The sequence below is a fragment of the Carya illinoinensis genome, chromosome 12 (genome assembly GCF_018687715.1).
Source record: "Carya illinoinensis cultivar Pawnee chromosome 12, C.illinoinensisPawnee_v1, whole genome shotgun sequence".
Lineage (NCBI taxonomy): Eukaryota > Viridiplantae > Streptophyta > Magnoliopsida > Fagales > Juglandaceae > Carya > Carya illinoinensis.
This window is the reverse complement of record NC_056763.1, coordinates 24453995-24471041: the sequence shown is the minus strand read 5'-3', so window position 1 is coordinate 24471041 and position 17047 is coordinate 24453995. Positions and strand designations below refer to the sequence as shown.

Genomic DNA, 17047 nt, shown 5'->3' with positions numbered 1-17047 from the left:
AGAATAGAGTTTGGATGCAGTTGTATTTTAGGTATTTGGTTTTAGAGCAGCATTGCAGTTGCTGTGGGTGAGCCAGCCCAGTTCCATCCATTTGCATTAGAAAATTTATGTTGGCGGAGGACATTGGCACGAGGTGTAAGACTCCTCCTTTGACTTCCCGCGTAGACGGGGCTGGTCCATTTTGTCTGACCTCTTTTGGAGCGAATATTTTAGGTACCATACCATTTAAGATTCCACTTAGTAAAAATCTAATTACAATTATAACTATATATTAATATTATTAAAAATAATATTAATTTAAATTTTGAATACAAAAGAATTAATATTAATACATAGATTAATATACGACTTTATTTATACGTAACAAAACTTACACAAATAAGACCTCAACTTCGATTAGATATAATTTTATATATTTTTTAAATAAAATATTAAGATATATTATTAAAAAGTAATTTTTTATATATTTTTTAGATATTTTTTTTTAAAATATCTAAAAAACTAAATTAATTAATAAAACTTACACATCTTAAGACTAAACGAATCATTTTCCTTATGTAATTAGATTCTATAATCATTTGCATGTTCAATTAAATTGATGAATGTTATGAGGAGTATATTCCTCTAATTTCAACTATTATTTTTTTTTTGTGAGGTTGTGTTTGAGTAGTGAAATAATTTTAAAAATTTTGTGAATAATAAAAAAATAAAAAAATATTAAATAATAATAATAAATAATAAACAGTAGATAAAAAATAATAAATAAAAATAAAAATTTCTCAAAATACTCTAATATACAAAACAAAGTCAACTCTAGCAAGGTGGAGGTACAGATCAGCGCACTTATCGTAATCCAACAAAGTATTGACATGTTTCGGGCATTATTGACACTATGGTTTAGTAGTAAGATAAAATTTTGAATATTTTATTATTTTAAGGTTTGAAAAAATTAAAAAAATTTTGAATTATTTATTATATTTTGTATAGAAATTTAAAAAAATTATAATGATAAAATAAAAATTTTAAATTTGAGATAAAAATTTTGAAAGGCCAAACCATACACGAGTCTATTTTTGATATGTAATTTTCAAATATATAAATTTCATGCAAGTTTTTTATAAAAAATTAGACTTTATGAAAAAAGAATTTTATTTATTTTTTATGGAGCCCACATTTTTATAAAAACTTTATACATTTAGAAACTTGTATCCAGGAGGATTGCGACATCCCTCTCTCGTAATTAACCTATTAATATAATCTTTGTCCCGACGAAACTACCTGGTTTCAAGTTAAGAACCAGACACCGCCGATGGTATATAATTAGTCAGACATTAATTTATAATTGTGGGAGGTTTCAAATGCCAGCCCACCTTTCTCCAATGTTTCATGCTGTCACCTTTTGTATTTTCTATTTTTTTTTAAAGAGTATTTACTATAAACTATATCTGGTAGGACCTATGCATAATGCATCATAGAGGCCTGTTTTTTTCTTTTTTTTCTTTGATTGAGTTAACTAACTTGTTTTGAGAGAGTAAAAGTGCTATAGACATGTAATATTTTTCATTTTTAAATGTATAGTTGGATCATGCGCGACGCATTGTCTCGATTCGGTCCAACGTTTTAAATTTTGTTTGTGATTATCTCAATTTAAGCACTAAAATGAAATAGTTTGGTACATGAATATTTTAATATACCATTTTGGAATTAATATATATATAATGATAATTAATAAATTAAATATATATAAGTATGTATCATATATATATATATTTATGTGTATATATATTTGTGTGTGTATTTGAGTTCACAAAAAAAAAAAGAGAAAAAATATTAGAATAATGAGATTTAAAAAAGAGAGAATCAAGGGATATATTACAAAGTTATAAACAAAATTAAAATTATATAAATAATTTTTAGATTTTAAAATTATACAAAGACTATCTAAATTTAAGATTTATAAAAAATGTTATCCAAACTTGAAAAAATTACAAATTTATTATAAAAACAATATGAATGGGAGAGAATTTAAAATAAAATAGAATAAAAATATATAATATGCTACATAATATACCGAAACGGATGGATTGGGCGGGTGGTTATGATTTTCTAGATTAATAAATATTGTTTAAGTTCGTAAAATTTTAAGCGGCGCTTAAAATGATATTAGAAATAAAGTGTCGTTTTGATAATTAAATGAGATGAGCTGAAATGAAAGTTAAAAATTAAATAAAATATTGATAAAATATTATTTTTTAATATTATTATTATTTTTTAATTTAAAAATATCAAATTATTTATTATATTTTATATAAAATTATAATAATAAAATAAGATAAAATAAAATGAAATACTTATCGTACCAAAGCGAGATATATTTTCTTTTGATTTGGTCTAAGGGCAGGAAAGCATCGATTAAACGAGAGAAAAGGAAATGGACAGAGGAAAGGGACTGAAGGATTGTTGATACAGGGTCAAATGGTCAATGATCTTTCAACATGATTAAATGTTGTCACCTTATTAATTTCATGAAAAATATCAAAAAATTGAATCTCCTCTTATACCTTCGTTCTCACCTCTTTCCTCCAAATTTAACTGCGCCAACTGGAAAAGGAATTTCCTGAACTATTAGTTACCAAACCCACCACCATCCGTCGGTCGAGGGGTCTTTTCTTCTACCCTTTGGTTTGTAAAATTACGACAAACCCAATTTACCATTTTATTTTATTTTGTTTTTTAATGCAATTTACCTCTTGGCTTCTAAACAAAATTCTTTCCTTATGGAGGGAGAGGTTGTTATCACAGCTATAGAAAATGTGGATTCTCTCCACCAGTATTGTGAATATTAGAGAGTAAAAAAAATGAGTAGATACTTATCATTTCAATTTTTATTATTCTCTCATTATTTTATAATGTAATATTAAATTATTAAAAATTATTTATTATATTTTACTTGTAAATCTATTATCTAATATCACGTTATGGAATGATAAGAGGATGATAAGAAAATAAATGATGAATAGATTTTTTCGAAAAGAATTCATCAATAACAAAATTGATATGCATACTCAATGACACAATGGACAAACAGGACAATGATCAATATCGCTTTTGATTGTATACTCCTAAATGAATTTTGTATATTGATAGTAGAATAGATCTACCTTGAAATAATATGTATTAGCTTTTAACTTAGACTATGTTTAGATGTTGAGATGAATTAAGTTGAGTTATAAATAATAATTTTTTGTAGATTTCATTAAAATGTATTTAAATTTTTTAAGTTAAGATGTGTGTTAAATTTTTAAATTGAAATGTATGAAATAAATTAAGATAAATTTTAAATTTTTTTTAAAAATAAAACAAATAAAAAATTATATCAATAATTAATTTGAAATGAATTTAAAACAACCAACTTAAAACATGCTTATTAGGAAACTAAGTAATACTATATATAGTTATAAAATACATAAATATCGTATAATTATTTAAGAAAAGAGTGAAATTTAGTCTTAAATTTTAAAAAAAATTTAAATCTCATATTTATTATTATTATTTTAATAGTGATTGAGTGCGCTTTACGGCTGGTTACTTATTTCAAAATTCACCGCCAAAACGAGAAAGTTGCAGCCAGTGTAAATATCTTGACATCTCGGTGCATATGTTTAAAACCAAACTTCCATTACAAGAAAATTTTCTAAAACTAATCCCGCTTGATAAACAAGCCGAATTAAAAGTGACCAGCACTCGCACGCTCTTCGATTGATTCTTTGTCTCCTCCTCAGAAGCGAGAATTTGGCAATCTATTCGGAGCTTTTCTCTGCAAAATTTTAGTGATCTGAAAAGTGGGAGTGAGTGAGAGAGAGAGAGAGAGAGGGGGAGAGTGACACAATGACTCGGTACCACCACGACCCCAATCCATTTGACGAGGAGGAGGTCAATCCCTTCTCGGTATCTCTCTGTCTGTATCTCCTTTCTTTTCGGTTTCGTTTAAGTTTTTGCCTCTTGGATCACCCTCATTTTTATCTCCTAATGACATTTTTTTTTTTTTAAATCTTCATTCTTTGTTTGCCTGTGTGTGATTGGGCTGGTATTCGGTTTTTTATATGTTTTGGAGTAGTTTGAGTTGTTTGTTTTGTTGGCGGTGGGCCAGAGCGGGAGCTTTGATCTGGATCTGGAAGTCCCGCTTTTTGCTCCGTTTGGTTGCGGAGAAATTTGAGGAAACGAAACGAAAGCGATATAGACGGAAGGTTTTGTGCAGTTTGAGGTTTAAAATGAGATCGGGGTGCCACTCGCATATTCTAGTTTTAAAGAAATAAATAATGCGAACACTAGGGTGGGCTAAAGTCGTAGACATTGAGCTTGGGGTATATTCCCTAGGTCTAAAATTCAAATCCTTCTGGGTGTAAACAATCTCTAGGGGCCATTAGAGATTTTTCTCTTGAATTATTCGAAGTGTACTTACAGGAAAGTCCTTGTTGAGGGCCTGTGCACCCCTGGGGGATTAGTGGGGATGTTGTTCTCAGACACCCAGTGCCAATAAAAAAAAAAAAAGAAATAAATAATGTGGGTAGGGAAAAGCCAATGTAGCAGCCCATAAATTTGCACGATATAGAAAATCTGTTGAAAACATTGAACATAGCTGTTTGGTGGCATTCTGTTCCAGAATTGATCCTACAATATGTATGCATTGACTATTTGATATAACTGTTTCATTTGAACTCCCTCTGTCTAGACAGATTTAGAGCATTACCATTGGTGTAGCCAAATGCATAGGCAAAGTTTGGCTAAAATGCAATGTTTTACCTTTTGGATTGGATTGGCAAGAGAGATTCCCACATTGGATTATCCATATGTTAGCCAAAATAATAATAAAATATTATTAATTTAATAGTTTTTGTTTCTATTTTTTTTTTCATATTTGGCAACCCTTCTTATAATGATATCCATAAAAAATTAAAATTGAACTGAAACTTACGATCAAAAGACATGATATCATCTTCTCATCTGCTCATCTGCTAAGCAATGTACATGAATGTAGAGAAAAAAGAAAGGAAAAATGAAGTTCATTTATAAAGAGAAAAAATCTGAGAACATCATGCACCTCTCATTCAGATCTTAACAAATGATATAACAAGTCATAACAAATGCTGCTCAAAATATAGATCTTATAACAACTCATTCAGAACTGAATGTTTTGATAAGTATTAACAATTGCTGCTCAAAATTCATGCCATAATTACGTTCCTTGCTTTGATTCCTAAGAAGGTGGGGGCGACAGAGATTAAGGACTTTCGCCCTATTAGTCTAGTGAATGGGGTGTACAAGATAATATCCAAGATACTTGCGAATAGAATGAGCGAGGTATTGGGGAAGATTGTGACGCAACCACAAAATGCTTTTGTTAAGGGAAGACAAATCCTAGATGCAGTCTTAATTGCTAATGAATGCCTTGATAGTCAACTGAAAGCTGGGAAAACAGGAATCATGTGTAAACTTGACATGGAAAAGGCATATGACCATGTCAATTGGGATTTCCTCCTTCATTTACTTAGGAGGTGTGGTTTTGGGGAGAGGTGGAGAGCTTGGATTCGTTGGTGCATATCCTCGGCAAAATTTTTTGTGCTGATAAATGGTGCCTCAGTGGGCTTCTTCCAGAGCTCACGTGGATTGAGACAAGGGGACCCGTTGTCACCCTTGTTGTTCGTCCTAGTCATGGAGGCTCTCAGCAGGATGCTCTCGGCACTGGTTGTGAATGGCCTTATAGAAGGTTTCTCGATCGGAACCCCGGATAGGGGTATTCTTAATATTTCTCACTTACTGTTTGCAGATGACACCTTGATCATGTGCAAAGCGGACCAAAGCCAGGTGCAAGTCCTAAAGGCCTTATTTTTTTGTTTTGAGGCGGTATCCGGTTTGAAGGTAAACTTGGAAAAATCTGAATTGGTGCCAATTGGGACAATTTCTAATATTCGCCAGTTGGCAAGAATTATGGGCTGTAAAACATCTTCTTTTCCTATGACTTACTTGGGACTCCCTTTGGGGAGTGCCTCGAGGGCTTCCTCGCTGTGGGATACTGCGATTGAGAAAATAGAGCGACGTTTGGCGGGGTGGAAAAGAATGTACTTGTCAAAAGGTGGACGGATCACTTTGATAAAGAGTACATTATCTAACCTACCTACCTATTTTTTTTTATCTCTATTTCCACTTCCAGCGAGTGTGGCAGCCCGTATTGAGAAGCTCCAACGAGATTTCTTGTGGGGAGGTCTGGGGGACGAGTTCAAATTCCACTTGGTCAAGTGGGATCAGGTGTGCCGCACTATTTCGGGGGGAGGTTTGGGGGTTCGGAATTTAAGGGTATTCAATCGGGCATTACTAGGCAAATGGTTATGGAGATTTGCTAGGGAACGGGACTCTCTATGGAAGTTGGTTATTGTGAAGAAATATGGTGGATTATGGGGGGATTGGTGCACTAAAGAAGTCAGAGGAGCCTATGGAGTTGGGTTATGGAAACATATTAGAAGAGGCTGGGGGGTTTTTAACCGTTTTGCTAAGCTTCACGTGGGGGGCAGGGTCCAGGATAAAATTCTGGAGCGACATGTGGTGTGGAAACAGGGCTCTAAAGGATGTGTACCCTTCACTATTTCAGTTGGCCAGTGCAAAGGAAGCCTTAGTGGCGGATGTTATGGAAATATCGGGGGGACAGATAGTTTGGAACATTAACTTCAGTAGGGCGGCTCAGGACTGGGAGATAAGTAGCATTGCAGATTTTTACAACGCCATATACTCCATAAGAATGGATAGCCAGCAAGAGGATGTCATGTGGTGGACTCCAGCAAGAAAAGGTATTTTTTCAGTCCGTTCCTTCTATAAGGCCCTCAATCCAGAGGCCAATAATCAATATCCTTGGAGAAAGATTTGGAAAAACAAGGCACCGCCCAAAGTCTCGTTCTTTGTATGGACCGCTTCCCTGGGAAAGATCCTCACCACTGACAATTTAAGGAAAAGAAGGATTATCATTGCAGATTGGTGTTGCATGTGTAAAGGTGGGGGTGAGTCGGTAGATCATCTTCTATTGCATTGTGACGTAGCAAGGGTATTATGGAATGAGGTCTTTGCCCGTGTGGTGATGGCCTGGGTGATGCCTAAAACCGTGGAAGCAGCGTTGGCTAGTTGGCCAAGCATAAGAGGCAGACAACAGATTAAAGCTTTGTGGAAGATGATCTCTATTTGCATTATGTGGTGTTTGTGGCGGGAGAGAAATGATCGGACCTTCGAAGACCAGGAAAGATCGCTGGAGGAGCTTAAACTTTTATTTTTTAGAACTCTTTGTAGATGGGCCATAGCTGTAGATTTTAATGGCATGGCCCTTCAAGAATTTCTTGCCTCTAGTGTGCCTACCTAAGCAGGGCAGTAGAGTTGTAATTCAGGCTTTGCCTTTCTTTGATCAATAAAATTGTTTATTTATCAAAAAAAAATTCATGCCATAACAAGTCGTGCACCTCACAATACATGCCATAAATTCTACTACAACCAGCAACCAACAAGTTAAAAATTATGTCAGTCAATTACAACAATAGATGCTCCCTCAAAAATCTCAAGTCCATCATCATGTCAGGAAATATGAAGGTCCAGCAATGCCACCAGCCACCAGCGGGTCCAGCAACTCCACCAGCCACCAGCAGGTCCAGCAATGCCACTAGCCACCATCAAGTCCAGTACAATAGAAAACAAGAGGACCCACAAGCAAGTCAAAAAATAAAGCTTCACAAAACATTCTTTGCCCTTCACAATACAGCTAAACAAACCAACTAGGCCATGAGAAGTTCATCTCTCTTACAAATACTAGCAGTCAACATGACTGAAAGAGAAACTTAGACATCCCTCTAATTACTGGAGTCAAATAAGTTTGTAATGCAACAAATTATTTAAGGAGATGATAAAAATCTAGAGCATGTAACTGATTTAAACCAGACCATGCTTGAAAACAATGCAAGTTTGTCAGCTTGAGATAATAAAAATCTAGAGCATGTCACAGTTTCCCCTCCCTTCTACACACAACACCAATTTACTAGGAGCAACCTCAGACATCTTTCCAAGGCAGCCATCCAAACAGAGAAAAGAGACTTCGGGGACAAACCAAATATGCTTCAGATGAAAAGCATCACTATGATTTGCAGATCAAAATAAATACTTGACCTCCAATATCTCAATCCATTACAAACTCTAAAAAAGCACATCCTCCCAATTGAAGGCAGATAACTTAATGCTATTCAATTGAAGTCATAGGCTATACCATCCAAGAATACAAATGAAACTTGTGCTTGCAACTGGTAACCTGTGTAAAGAACAAAAATAGGTGTATTAAATCAACATATGAATACTAACTCAAGAGAAGAAAGATACATAATTGCCTAAAATTAGGTGTCAAATGGGCCTCAGACTTGTTGGTCTCCTCCTCCTGAACCTAAAAAATCACATCCCTAAAATTACTTATGTGATCATTCATACATTGTCACAACTAGAACCAAACAATTAAACTATGATATATTTTCAAGTAACAAATGGAAAACAAAGACCAAATGTTCGATAAGGAAGGGTTGAATTAAGAGTTTCCTCCACTTAAAGAAGTCTCTTGCACTTATTATATTGCGTTCTACGTTTTTTGAGGAAGCACCAGACAAAGATCATGAAACTACACTATTTTTTTTTTGGGGGGGGGTGTTTTCTCGGCAAACCAGACTAAAGCCGAATTTCCAACAAAATGCATACAATCAAAACAAAACCCACAAATCAAAAGCACAAAACAAGAAGAAGGAACTGGGAGAAGGGCAAAAAAAAGAAGGAAAAGAAAAGCTAAAGGTGGTCACCTCTGGCGCCAATTGAGAAAGGAATCCCAGAGATCCATTTTGAAAGAACTGAGCTTTGGTGCAATGGAGCAGTAGAATTTGGGGTTTTTCTGGGACAAGAAAGCGAAGGAAGGAAAGTAGTGAAGGGAAGCTCTGGCTAATGCTTTCTTCCTTGGCGCAAGAAAATGGATACAGATGGTAAACTATGGCTAATGCTTTCTTCCTTGTTGTATGAAGGGTTTTTAGCTTGGAAAGGTATGTAGCGATGGAAGGAATTCTAGGGCAAAAAACCAAGATTGAGGGAAATTGCATGCACCTGGTAAGAAACCACCAGCTTAGGTTTAATGGACATAGGACGGAGATAAAATGGTGAAGAGGGAAGAGTAGGATGGAGAGAAGAGGGAGAGAAATAGGGAACAGAACATAAAATTCCGAGGGAAGGGTGGTTTGGACGGGATTTTGTTGAATAAATTATTTGTTTGGTCTATGTACAGTAACTCGCTAAATCTGATTGGTGGGTGCTTGTCACTGTAGCTTAAAGCCATGGACTTATTCCCTTGGCCAATCCAATGCAGGTAAATTTGAGACAAATGAGGTAAATGTTTGGATGGCACTGGCATTTGGCTAATCCAATGCCAGTGCTCTTAGAATCACTTTCAGTAAAGATATGTGGTTAAGTTAATTGCTTATCCATTGTGTCATCATATGGGAGCTTTTTCTTTTGCAGAAAGGAGCTGCCGCTCCTGGATCAAAGCAAAGCATTCCATCATTGGGACCTGAAACCCTGGGCTTTGGTCAGAAGCATGATGCGACGGTGGACATACCGTTGGATACAATGAACGTACTGAAGTTGCTATTTGCTTTACTCTTCTGTTCTGTTCATTGGAACTTTTTGAGAGATTTGAGTTATGTACTTGATGGTATGGCTTACATAGGACTCTAAAAACAAAGAGAAAGAACTTGCAGCTTGGGAATCAGATCTCAAAAGGCGGGAAAAGGTTAGTGCCACAGTTCTATGATTAAGGTCTTTTCTGAAAGTGTTTTTTTTTCCTACATTGGAAATTATAGCGTTGATTTCTAAAATTGAAGATTTTGTTGCCTTAGGTGACAATGATTTTTATAGCTTGTGAGTTGTGATGTGTACTTGATATCATTTTTTGGTTATGGTCACACTTAAATGTGATATAGGCTTTGACCAATCATTCTTGTATTTGAATGTACTCTAACTTGCCTTTCACAGGAAATAAGACGGAGAGAAGATGCTGTTGCTAAAGGTAAACTATGACGCCACAACATTGTTTCTATAAGTAACTACGATGTCATACAGCATCTACAGGTCATTATGCATTTTTAAATCTGTTTTTCTATTCTCTTTTTCTCTAATTTGGTAATTCTGCTTTCAATTTTGTGTTCAGCTGGTGTCCCTAATGATGATAAAAACTGGCCTCCATTTTTTCCAATTATTCATCATGATATAACCAATGAAATACCGGTCCATGCTCAAAGCTTGCAGTATCTGGCTTTTGCAAGTTGGCTAGGTATGGGAAGTCATACATTTTAATGCGTAAATTTGTGTATTCTGAAACTATATTTATATGGATGTTTGTCTTGTAAGTAGTATTGTGTAGCTCTTAACAATCGCTACTTATTCTTACATTTAGATCTATATTTTTTCATTTATATCGTCTGCTAAAATTTTGTTTTTTCCTATAAAATAAACTTATTTGACTACTGAAATGAAGGAATTGGCAAATGTGATTTTTTTTTTCTTTTCCTTTTTTGTATCTATATCAGAAAATTTCAATTCTAAAAGAAGTTACAGCAGAAAAAATTTAAACTAATATATATTGTTTATGACGAGGTGATGTGGAGGCAAACTCCATCCACTCAGGACAGCAAATTTCTTTCCAACAAAGAGGATTTTTTTGGTTCCATTTACTGTTTAATTGCTAGCGATTTGTTCTTTTCTTTTTGTATAATTTCTTCATGCTTAGTTTGTACTAATTGGCACATTTAGTGGATAATAGAGATTAAATGGTTACTAGAAAAAAGACTTGATTTTTTCCACTTGCTTTTTTAATATAAGTAAACGATTTTATTCTTACTAATAGAAGAGCAGGCATAGAAGACTAAAACATTTCCCCTTGTTCTTTCCGAAAAATATCTTAGGGCTGGTTTGGTTACCCAAACCCAAATTATCTCATCTCATCTCATATAATCATTACAACTTTTACAAATTTCTACACAAAATTTAATAAATAATTCAACTTTTTCAAATTTCAAAACAAAACTAATATTAACAAATTATATTATAACAATATTTTATTCAACTCTCAAAAACACATCTCATCTCATCTCATCTTAAATGTGTAACCAAACAAGGCCCGTTTCTCTAGTTTTTATATTAGTTTTTAATTCTGAACTCAGCTTCTTTTGTTTCATTCCCTCTTATCTTTGGACTATTTTTTTCTGCCTTTTCTTTTGTGTTATTTCCTGTTTCCACTTGCCAAACTGCCCCTTTTTCTCTAAATGTTTTCAAGATAATAAATTCCCATTATAAGGCTCCAATTGTGGTTTTTTTCTTGCTAAAAACTTTGCTCAAAAACTATTTTTTGTGGAAGCCTGCAGCTATATGTGCTATTGTTGTAGTACTCTTTGTGCAGGCATAGTTCTTTGTCTGGTTTTTAACATGATCGCTGTGATGGTGTGCTGGATCAGAGGCGGGGGTGAGCTTCTTTTGTTCAATCATATCTGTGCATTCAAGTATGGTTAGGCATTGGTTCAGTTCAATCTGACTCTTCTGACGAGGTTCAGTCACTCAGGTGTCAAAATTTTTTTCCTTTCCACAATCTATGCTCTACTTGGATGCCCAATGTCATATGTGCTATGGTACAGGCCTCTGTATCGTGCTATGAGGTTAGTGTTAATAATGCAGAGAAATAATGATATGGAAACTAATTTTCTTCTCTGCAGTCTTCTTTTCAAGTTGTGTTTTGACCTTCCTTGTTAATATGGTGGTCTCTCTTACTTGAACATTAATCTTATAAATTTCTATATATGGATGTGTCTTCTTAACTGAACATGCATATTGATTTGTGGCTTAGCATGGGTGTTGATAGGCATGGTAGTGTGGTGGAGGTAATAGTGGTTTGATGGAGGATGAAACTATTTTTCTGCATGAGAAAAGAAAAGCTCCAGTCCTTCCTTCTATTTGTGAAGAGATGATAACATATAACTTTGAGTCTATTTTCCCCACTGGAGCTGATAAATACAAGTCACAGTTGCTAATAATTGGTTGGGACGCTTATCGCTGCAATGACATTAGAAGTAGATACAGCTCGAGGCACATGAGGCTGGATCAGTGACCTTACCCTCCACCTATTTATTGGGGAGAAGATATTTTCTGGTCTAGAGACTATCGGCAATATCTTTTGTTTGGACACTATTGTTTGTTTGTAATGATTTTTCTTTTGTTTCGAAGTTTAGCACTTCAAATGTTTGCTCTCTCTCTCTCTCTCTCTCTCTCTCTCTCTCTCTCTCACATGTGTATGTGTATGTGTGCGATTCAACCTTGTCAGAGGAAACAAATTTAACTGTTTTGTACTAAATTCAAATAATTTCTGCAGTCATTTCATTGAAGTGTGGCATTGAGTGTGCTGATGGTTGTTGTGAATGGATTTGTTTGCATTACAGGACGGATAGTGCTCTGAAATTTGGTTGGTTTTTCCTATTCTACTTGGTATGTGCCATATTTTATATCATGCTATCTAAGCCATTCTCCTCATGAGTGGGTGTCTCATTTTTCTGTCCATCAATCCCTTTGGCATAATGCAGATTCACATTGGGTTTTGTATATTCGCTGCCATTGCACCTCCAGTTGTCTTTCATGGGAAGTCGTTGACGTAAGTTATTGATTTATGGGCTGTATGAACTTAAGCTCGAAATGGTTTTGATTCTGAATAATATATCAGACAAATATGTTTGTAATTAAGTATCTTGTGAAGATAATTGATAAAAAGTTGGAGATGGTTGCAGCAGGTCAAAGATGGTTCTTTATGTGCCTCTTATGGTATTTTTGAAGGGAAAAGATGGTAGGAAATTTAAGGATCATGAGCTGACGCTGGAGGAGTTCAAAACTTTATTTTCTATTATTTTTTTTTACCTTTGGACAACTTCCATAGACTTTAATAGGCTTACCGTTCATGGTTTTCTAATATCCTTTTCTCCTTCTAGATGGATGTTTTTCTTGTATACTTCCTCTGGACCTGGGGTGTACCTTTTGTGCTTCTTAATGAAGTTTTATTACTTACCCAAAAATAAATAAATACAGATGAAAAGAATGCTCGAGCACTTTAGTTGCTGCTTTACACATGTTTAGCGACTGTATAAAAATTTTTAGTTAATCTAACAATGTTACAAATTATGTCTAAAGTTAACTAGGCCAAAGAAATAAACTTGTCCTTGGTGAACATTGATCAGGACTTAACCTTCTTGATATAGACCTTTCAAGAACATCTACACCATTAGGCCTTTTATGAGTGACAAATATCCTTAGAAAATGAATATTCTGACGTGTAATAGTAAATTATTTTTTTTTACCTTTGGACAACTTCCATAGACTTTAATAGGCTTACCGTTCATGGTTTTCTAATATCCTTTTCTCCTTCTAGATGGATGTTTTTCTTGTATACTTCCTCTGGACCTGGGGTGTACCTTTTGTGCTTCTTAATGAAGTTTTATTACTTACCCAAAAATAAATAAATACAGATGAAAAGAATGCTCAAGCACTTTAGTTGCTGCTTTACACATGTTTAGCGACTGTATAAAAATTTTTAGTTAATCTAACAATGTTACAAATTATGTCTAAAGTTAACTAGGCCAAAGAAATAAACTTGTCCTTGGTGAACATTGATCAGGACTTAATCTTCTTGATATAGACCTTTCAAGAACATCTACACCATTAGGCCTTTTATGAGTGACAAATATCCTTAGAAAATGAATATTCTGACATGTAATAGTAAACAAACTAAAAAACTTTTATAGGCCTTAGTCGTCCTCCTTTTTGTAGAATTTTTATTGTTGAATCTTCCTCCTCTTAACCCCTTTATTAGAGGAAAGGGACTGGGTTATTACTTAAAAAAAGAAAGTAAAGGAATTGGGTTTTTATATGGAATTTTTTATCACCATGTTATTAAATTGTATAAAGTAACACGAGAGAGCCTGGTGCTGCGGTGAACTTAATTTCAATCATTTAGAAATTGTGGTACCATACATAACATACTTGCATCTTTTCCATAGAAATTAGAATCTTTGTAAATTTGATACAGGTTTGTTGATGGGCTTTGAGCCCTGCATGTATGGTGCTTTTCTCATGTCATAAATTTTTAACTAATATATCTATTTTTTTTTTTTTCTAATTTAGGGGAATTCTAGCTGCAATTGATCTCTTCAATGGTCATGTAATGGTTGGGGTAAGTTGTTTAATGTATGCATGCCTGCATTGCTGTTCTTAATTTCTATGTACGTTTGAAAATAAAACTACACAAGTCATGAAGTTGTTTGTATGATTTTAGGGTAGTTATAATTGAATTCTATTTCTGTCTAAAAACTGTTTCTTTCTGACCATTTTCTGATCTGCATCATGTGATTCCTTTAACATGATGCTTGCTTTCTGATGCTTCTTACTTTAAAAAGCAAATTTACTCTGTTAAGGCCTCAAACAGTGAAGACCAAAATGCTATTAAGAACATTGTGTAACTTTTGTTGAACTGCAACATATTAACAAAGACGGTTTTTGTAAGTTTGCCTAATGTGTCACTTGGTTTTACTGCAGATATTTTACTTAGTTGGCTTTGGCTTATTTTGCTTGGAATCTCTTCAAAGCTTATGGGTACTTCAGGTCAGAATCAGAACACATACATTGTCTTTTTCCAAAGTGTTCAGAGTGATTATGGTAGCCCCTCTGGGTTCAAAATTCAAATACTATACATATTATTGCACTTAAAGTGGGGCATCTGTCGTGAGTTGTGTCTTTTTTCTTTTTCCCCCCTCCCTTATGTTGCTCTTTTCCCCGTAGGTGCTGAATTTTTTGTGGCCAACATAGATACAAGTAGAAAACATGATATAATAAAGGCAAAAGCAAGTGAAATGAAAAATTAAAAATTAAAAAAAAAAATTGTTAGAGATTCAGGTAGAAATAATTGCAATGGGCATGCACCAAGAAATATTAGCATTTAAAGTGTTTAAGAAATCAGTGAAGAACCAAGGTTCTACTTATCAAAAAAGAAACCAGTGAAGTTCTTACTCTACATGTATGCAATGTTAAATATCAAATGTTGACTTTTACTTGTAAAAAAAAGGATCAAATGTTGACTTTTGATTTGTGTGCATATATCTTTTCTTGGGAATATGACATGGGTGGTAATTATTATGCACATTGCTTATAGAAAATTTTGATTTGTGCGCGTATATTTTTTCTTGGGAAAATGACATGCAGGGTAATTATAATGCTCATTTCTTATAGAAAAATCTCTCTCTGACTTGGTTTACATCCTTTTTCTTCTTTTGTTTGTGCAGAAAATTTACATGTATTTCAGGGGGAGTAAATGATGGGATTCTGGGTTTTTGTGATCCATCTTGAATCATACAATACCGTTGCTTCTCAGGGGTGGCTCAGTATATTCTTCAATCTACTATTTACATTGGTTTCTTTGTGAGTTGATTCAAAGATTTGCATGTTCTAATGATCCCAACTACCCATATATATGTATATATATTGATTCATTCTAGGACTGCCACCACCGGATTGGAATGCCACTTTGGGGATCTTCTTGAAATCAAACTAGATAACATTGATCCGACACCACCACCGAGTTGTCTTTGTGATCATGTTGATATTGTGCTTGTGCTTGTTTTCTATCTATACCTTTTGTTTGATGGATGGAATGTTGATTACGAATTCAAAATCAAGAACAAAGTAATGGAGGAATTTCTTGGGACTATATAATCCTGATTTTCACCTTCCATGCTCGTAAAATTTTGAAAATCAAGGTAAAGAGAATGATGAACATTTTGGTGCATGATTAAAGCGTTATTTTCCTAGCTGAAGTAATCTGTACGGACACTCATATTAGTTGGAGATAAATGATATTTGTAATTGTAAATATGTGTATAATTATTTTAAAAATATGAATAAATATATAATTTACAAGGAAGGAAAATTAATTTTAAAACAATAAATTTTCTATTTTTAATGATGGTACGATTTTTACACGTTTTACAACTGAATATATTACTTTTTCAGCAGATTTACTAGCGACAGAGTGATATGTATGACGCTGTATGCAGTCTTTTTTGCTTCAAGGTTTGAGGACGTACGTACGAGGTTTGAGAATGTACGGAGAGTCTTGGAGGGGGTCCTACCTCCCTACATGGCCCACCATACATAAATGTGCTCCTAAATCCACATCATTAATGCCTATCTTTTGCTAAACCATAACATGATGCATCCCTAATCTCGTCTAAATGCCTTTAGTTGGAATAAAAATGGTTTAAATTAAAAGTAAAAATATCAAAACCATTGATGATTTTTCGGCGTGATCGGAGTCAAATAATATGGTATAATGACCCAAGATGATAGTTTGGGCGTCATTACAATGTTTGGATGTTTATCTATAAAATAATTAATAAAGAAAGCACATAAAATATGATAGAGAGAGATATAAAAATTTATGACATTTAATATAAAAATTTACATTCACGAGTTGTTTTGGCAGTATTCCAAAAAGAGAGAGTCCCACTAATTGTAAAGTAGTAGAGTCTTTTTCTTAGAGTCATTATATCTTCATATTTGTAATGATCCTCTTATTTTATATATGTCTCATTATTTATTTAGAGTAATTGAGTCATATTTACTTTATTTTACTTTTATATTTTTTCTCCTCGCAATAAGCTTCCAATGGGTTAGAACCCAATTCAATATATCCAACAAAAGCTACAAGCAATAAGCAATACAAATAGGGGCGGGCAGTGGGGCCCCACACCCTACGCTCCACTGCCCTGGCTTTGCTTGGGCATAGGCCTTGCGCCGCCACCATGCGGTGAGGGGGGAAGGGGTGGGCTGGCCTAGGCCCACTATTATTTATAATTATATATACATATATATTTTAAAAAAATCATTAATAAAACCATGCCATATTAAC

At 34.1% G+C, this 17047-nt stretch overlaps 2 protein-coding genes across 3 annotated transcripts; one reads left to right on the top strand and one right to left on the bottom strand.

Moving 5' to 3' along the window:
* Nucleotides 1-3679: 3679 nt before the first annotated feature.
* Nucleotides 3680-15708, top strand: LOC122290272 (secretory carrier-associated membrane protein 4-like). 2 transcript variants are annotated; one of them, XM_043097899.1, is made up of 12 exons: nucleotides 3680-3948; nucleotides 9574-9687; nucleotides 9782-9844; nucleotides 10087-10120; nucleotides 10262-10384; nucleotides 11510-11572; nucleotides 11669-11762; nucleotides 12540-12585; nucleotides 12681-12748; nucleotides 14269-14317; nucleotides 14680-14745; nucleotides 15423-15708. In XM_043097899.1, exons 1-12 carry the CDS (start codon nucleotides 3889-3891, stop codon nucleotides 15453-15455), a joined length of 813 nt encoding a protein of 270 aa, XP_042953833.1. In that variant the 5' UTR covers nucleotides 3680-3888; the 3' UTR covers nucleotides 15456-15708. The 2 variants fall into 2 exon arrangements, with proteins under 2 accessions (XP_042953833.1, XP_042953834.1); XM_043097900.1 differs by lacking the exon at nucleotides 3680-3948 and adding an exon at nucleotides 9399-9421.
* On the bottom strand, nucleotides 7507-9158 carry LOC122290274. The gene is made up of 3 exons (XM_043097902.1): nucleotides 8868-9158; nucleotides 8294-8335; nucleotides 7507-7696 (listed from the first exon to the last, which is right to left on the bottom strand). The coding sequence occupies exons 1-3, from the start codon at nucleotides 9156-9158 to the stop codon at nucleotides 7607-7609; spliced, it is 423 nt and encodes a 140-aa protein (XP_042953836.1). The 3' UTR covers nucleotides 7507-7606.
* Nucleotides 15709-17047: the final 1339 nt, after the last annotated feature.

Coding starts and splice junctions, on each gene's coding strand:
- LOC122290272 (XM_043097899.1), top strand. CDS start 3,889: ATGACTCGGTACCACCACGACCCCAATCCATTTGACGAGGAGGAGGTC. Junction 9,688..9,781: donor TACCGTTGGATACAATGAAC/GTACTGAAGTTG, acceptor TGGCTTACATAG/GACTCTAAAAACAAAGAGAA. Junction 9,845..10,086: donor ATCTCAAAAGGCGGGAAAAG/GTTAGTGCCACA, acceptor TGCCTTTCACAG/GAAATAAGACGGAGAGAAGA.
- LOC122290274 (XM_043097902.1), bottom strand. CDS start 9,158: ATGCAATTTCCCTCAATCTTGGTTTTTTGCCCTAGAATTCCTTCCATC. Junction 8,336..8,867: donor TTTCTCAATTGGCGCCAGAG/GTGACCACCTTT, acceptor TTCTTTACACAG/GTTACCAGTTGCAAGCACAA. Junction 7,697..8,293: donor TTCATTTGTATTCTTGGATG/GTATAGCCTATG, acceptor GATGGTGGCTAG/TGGCATTGCTGGACCTGCTG.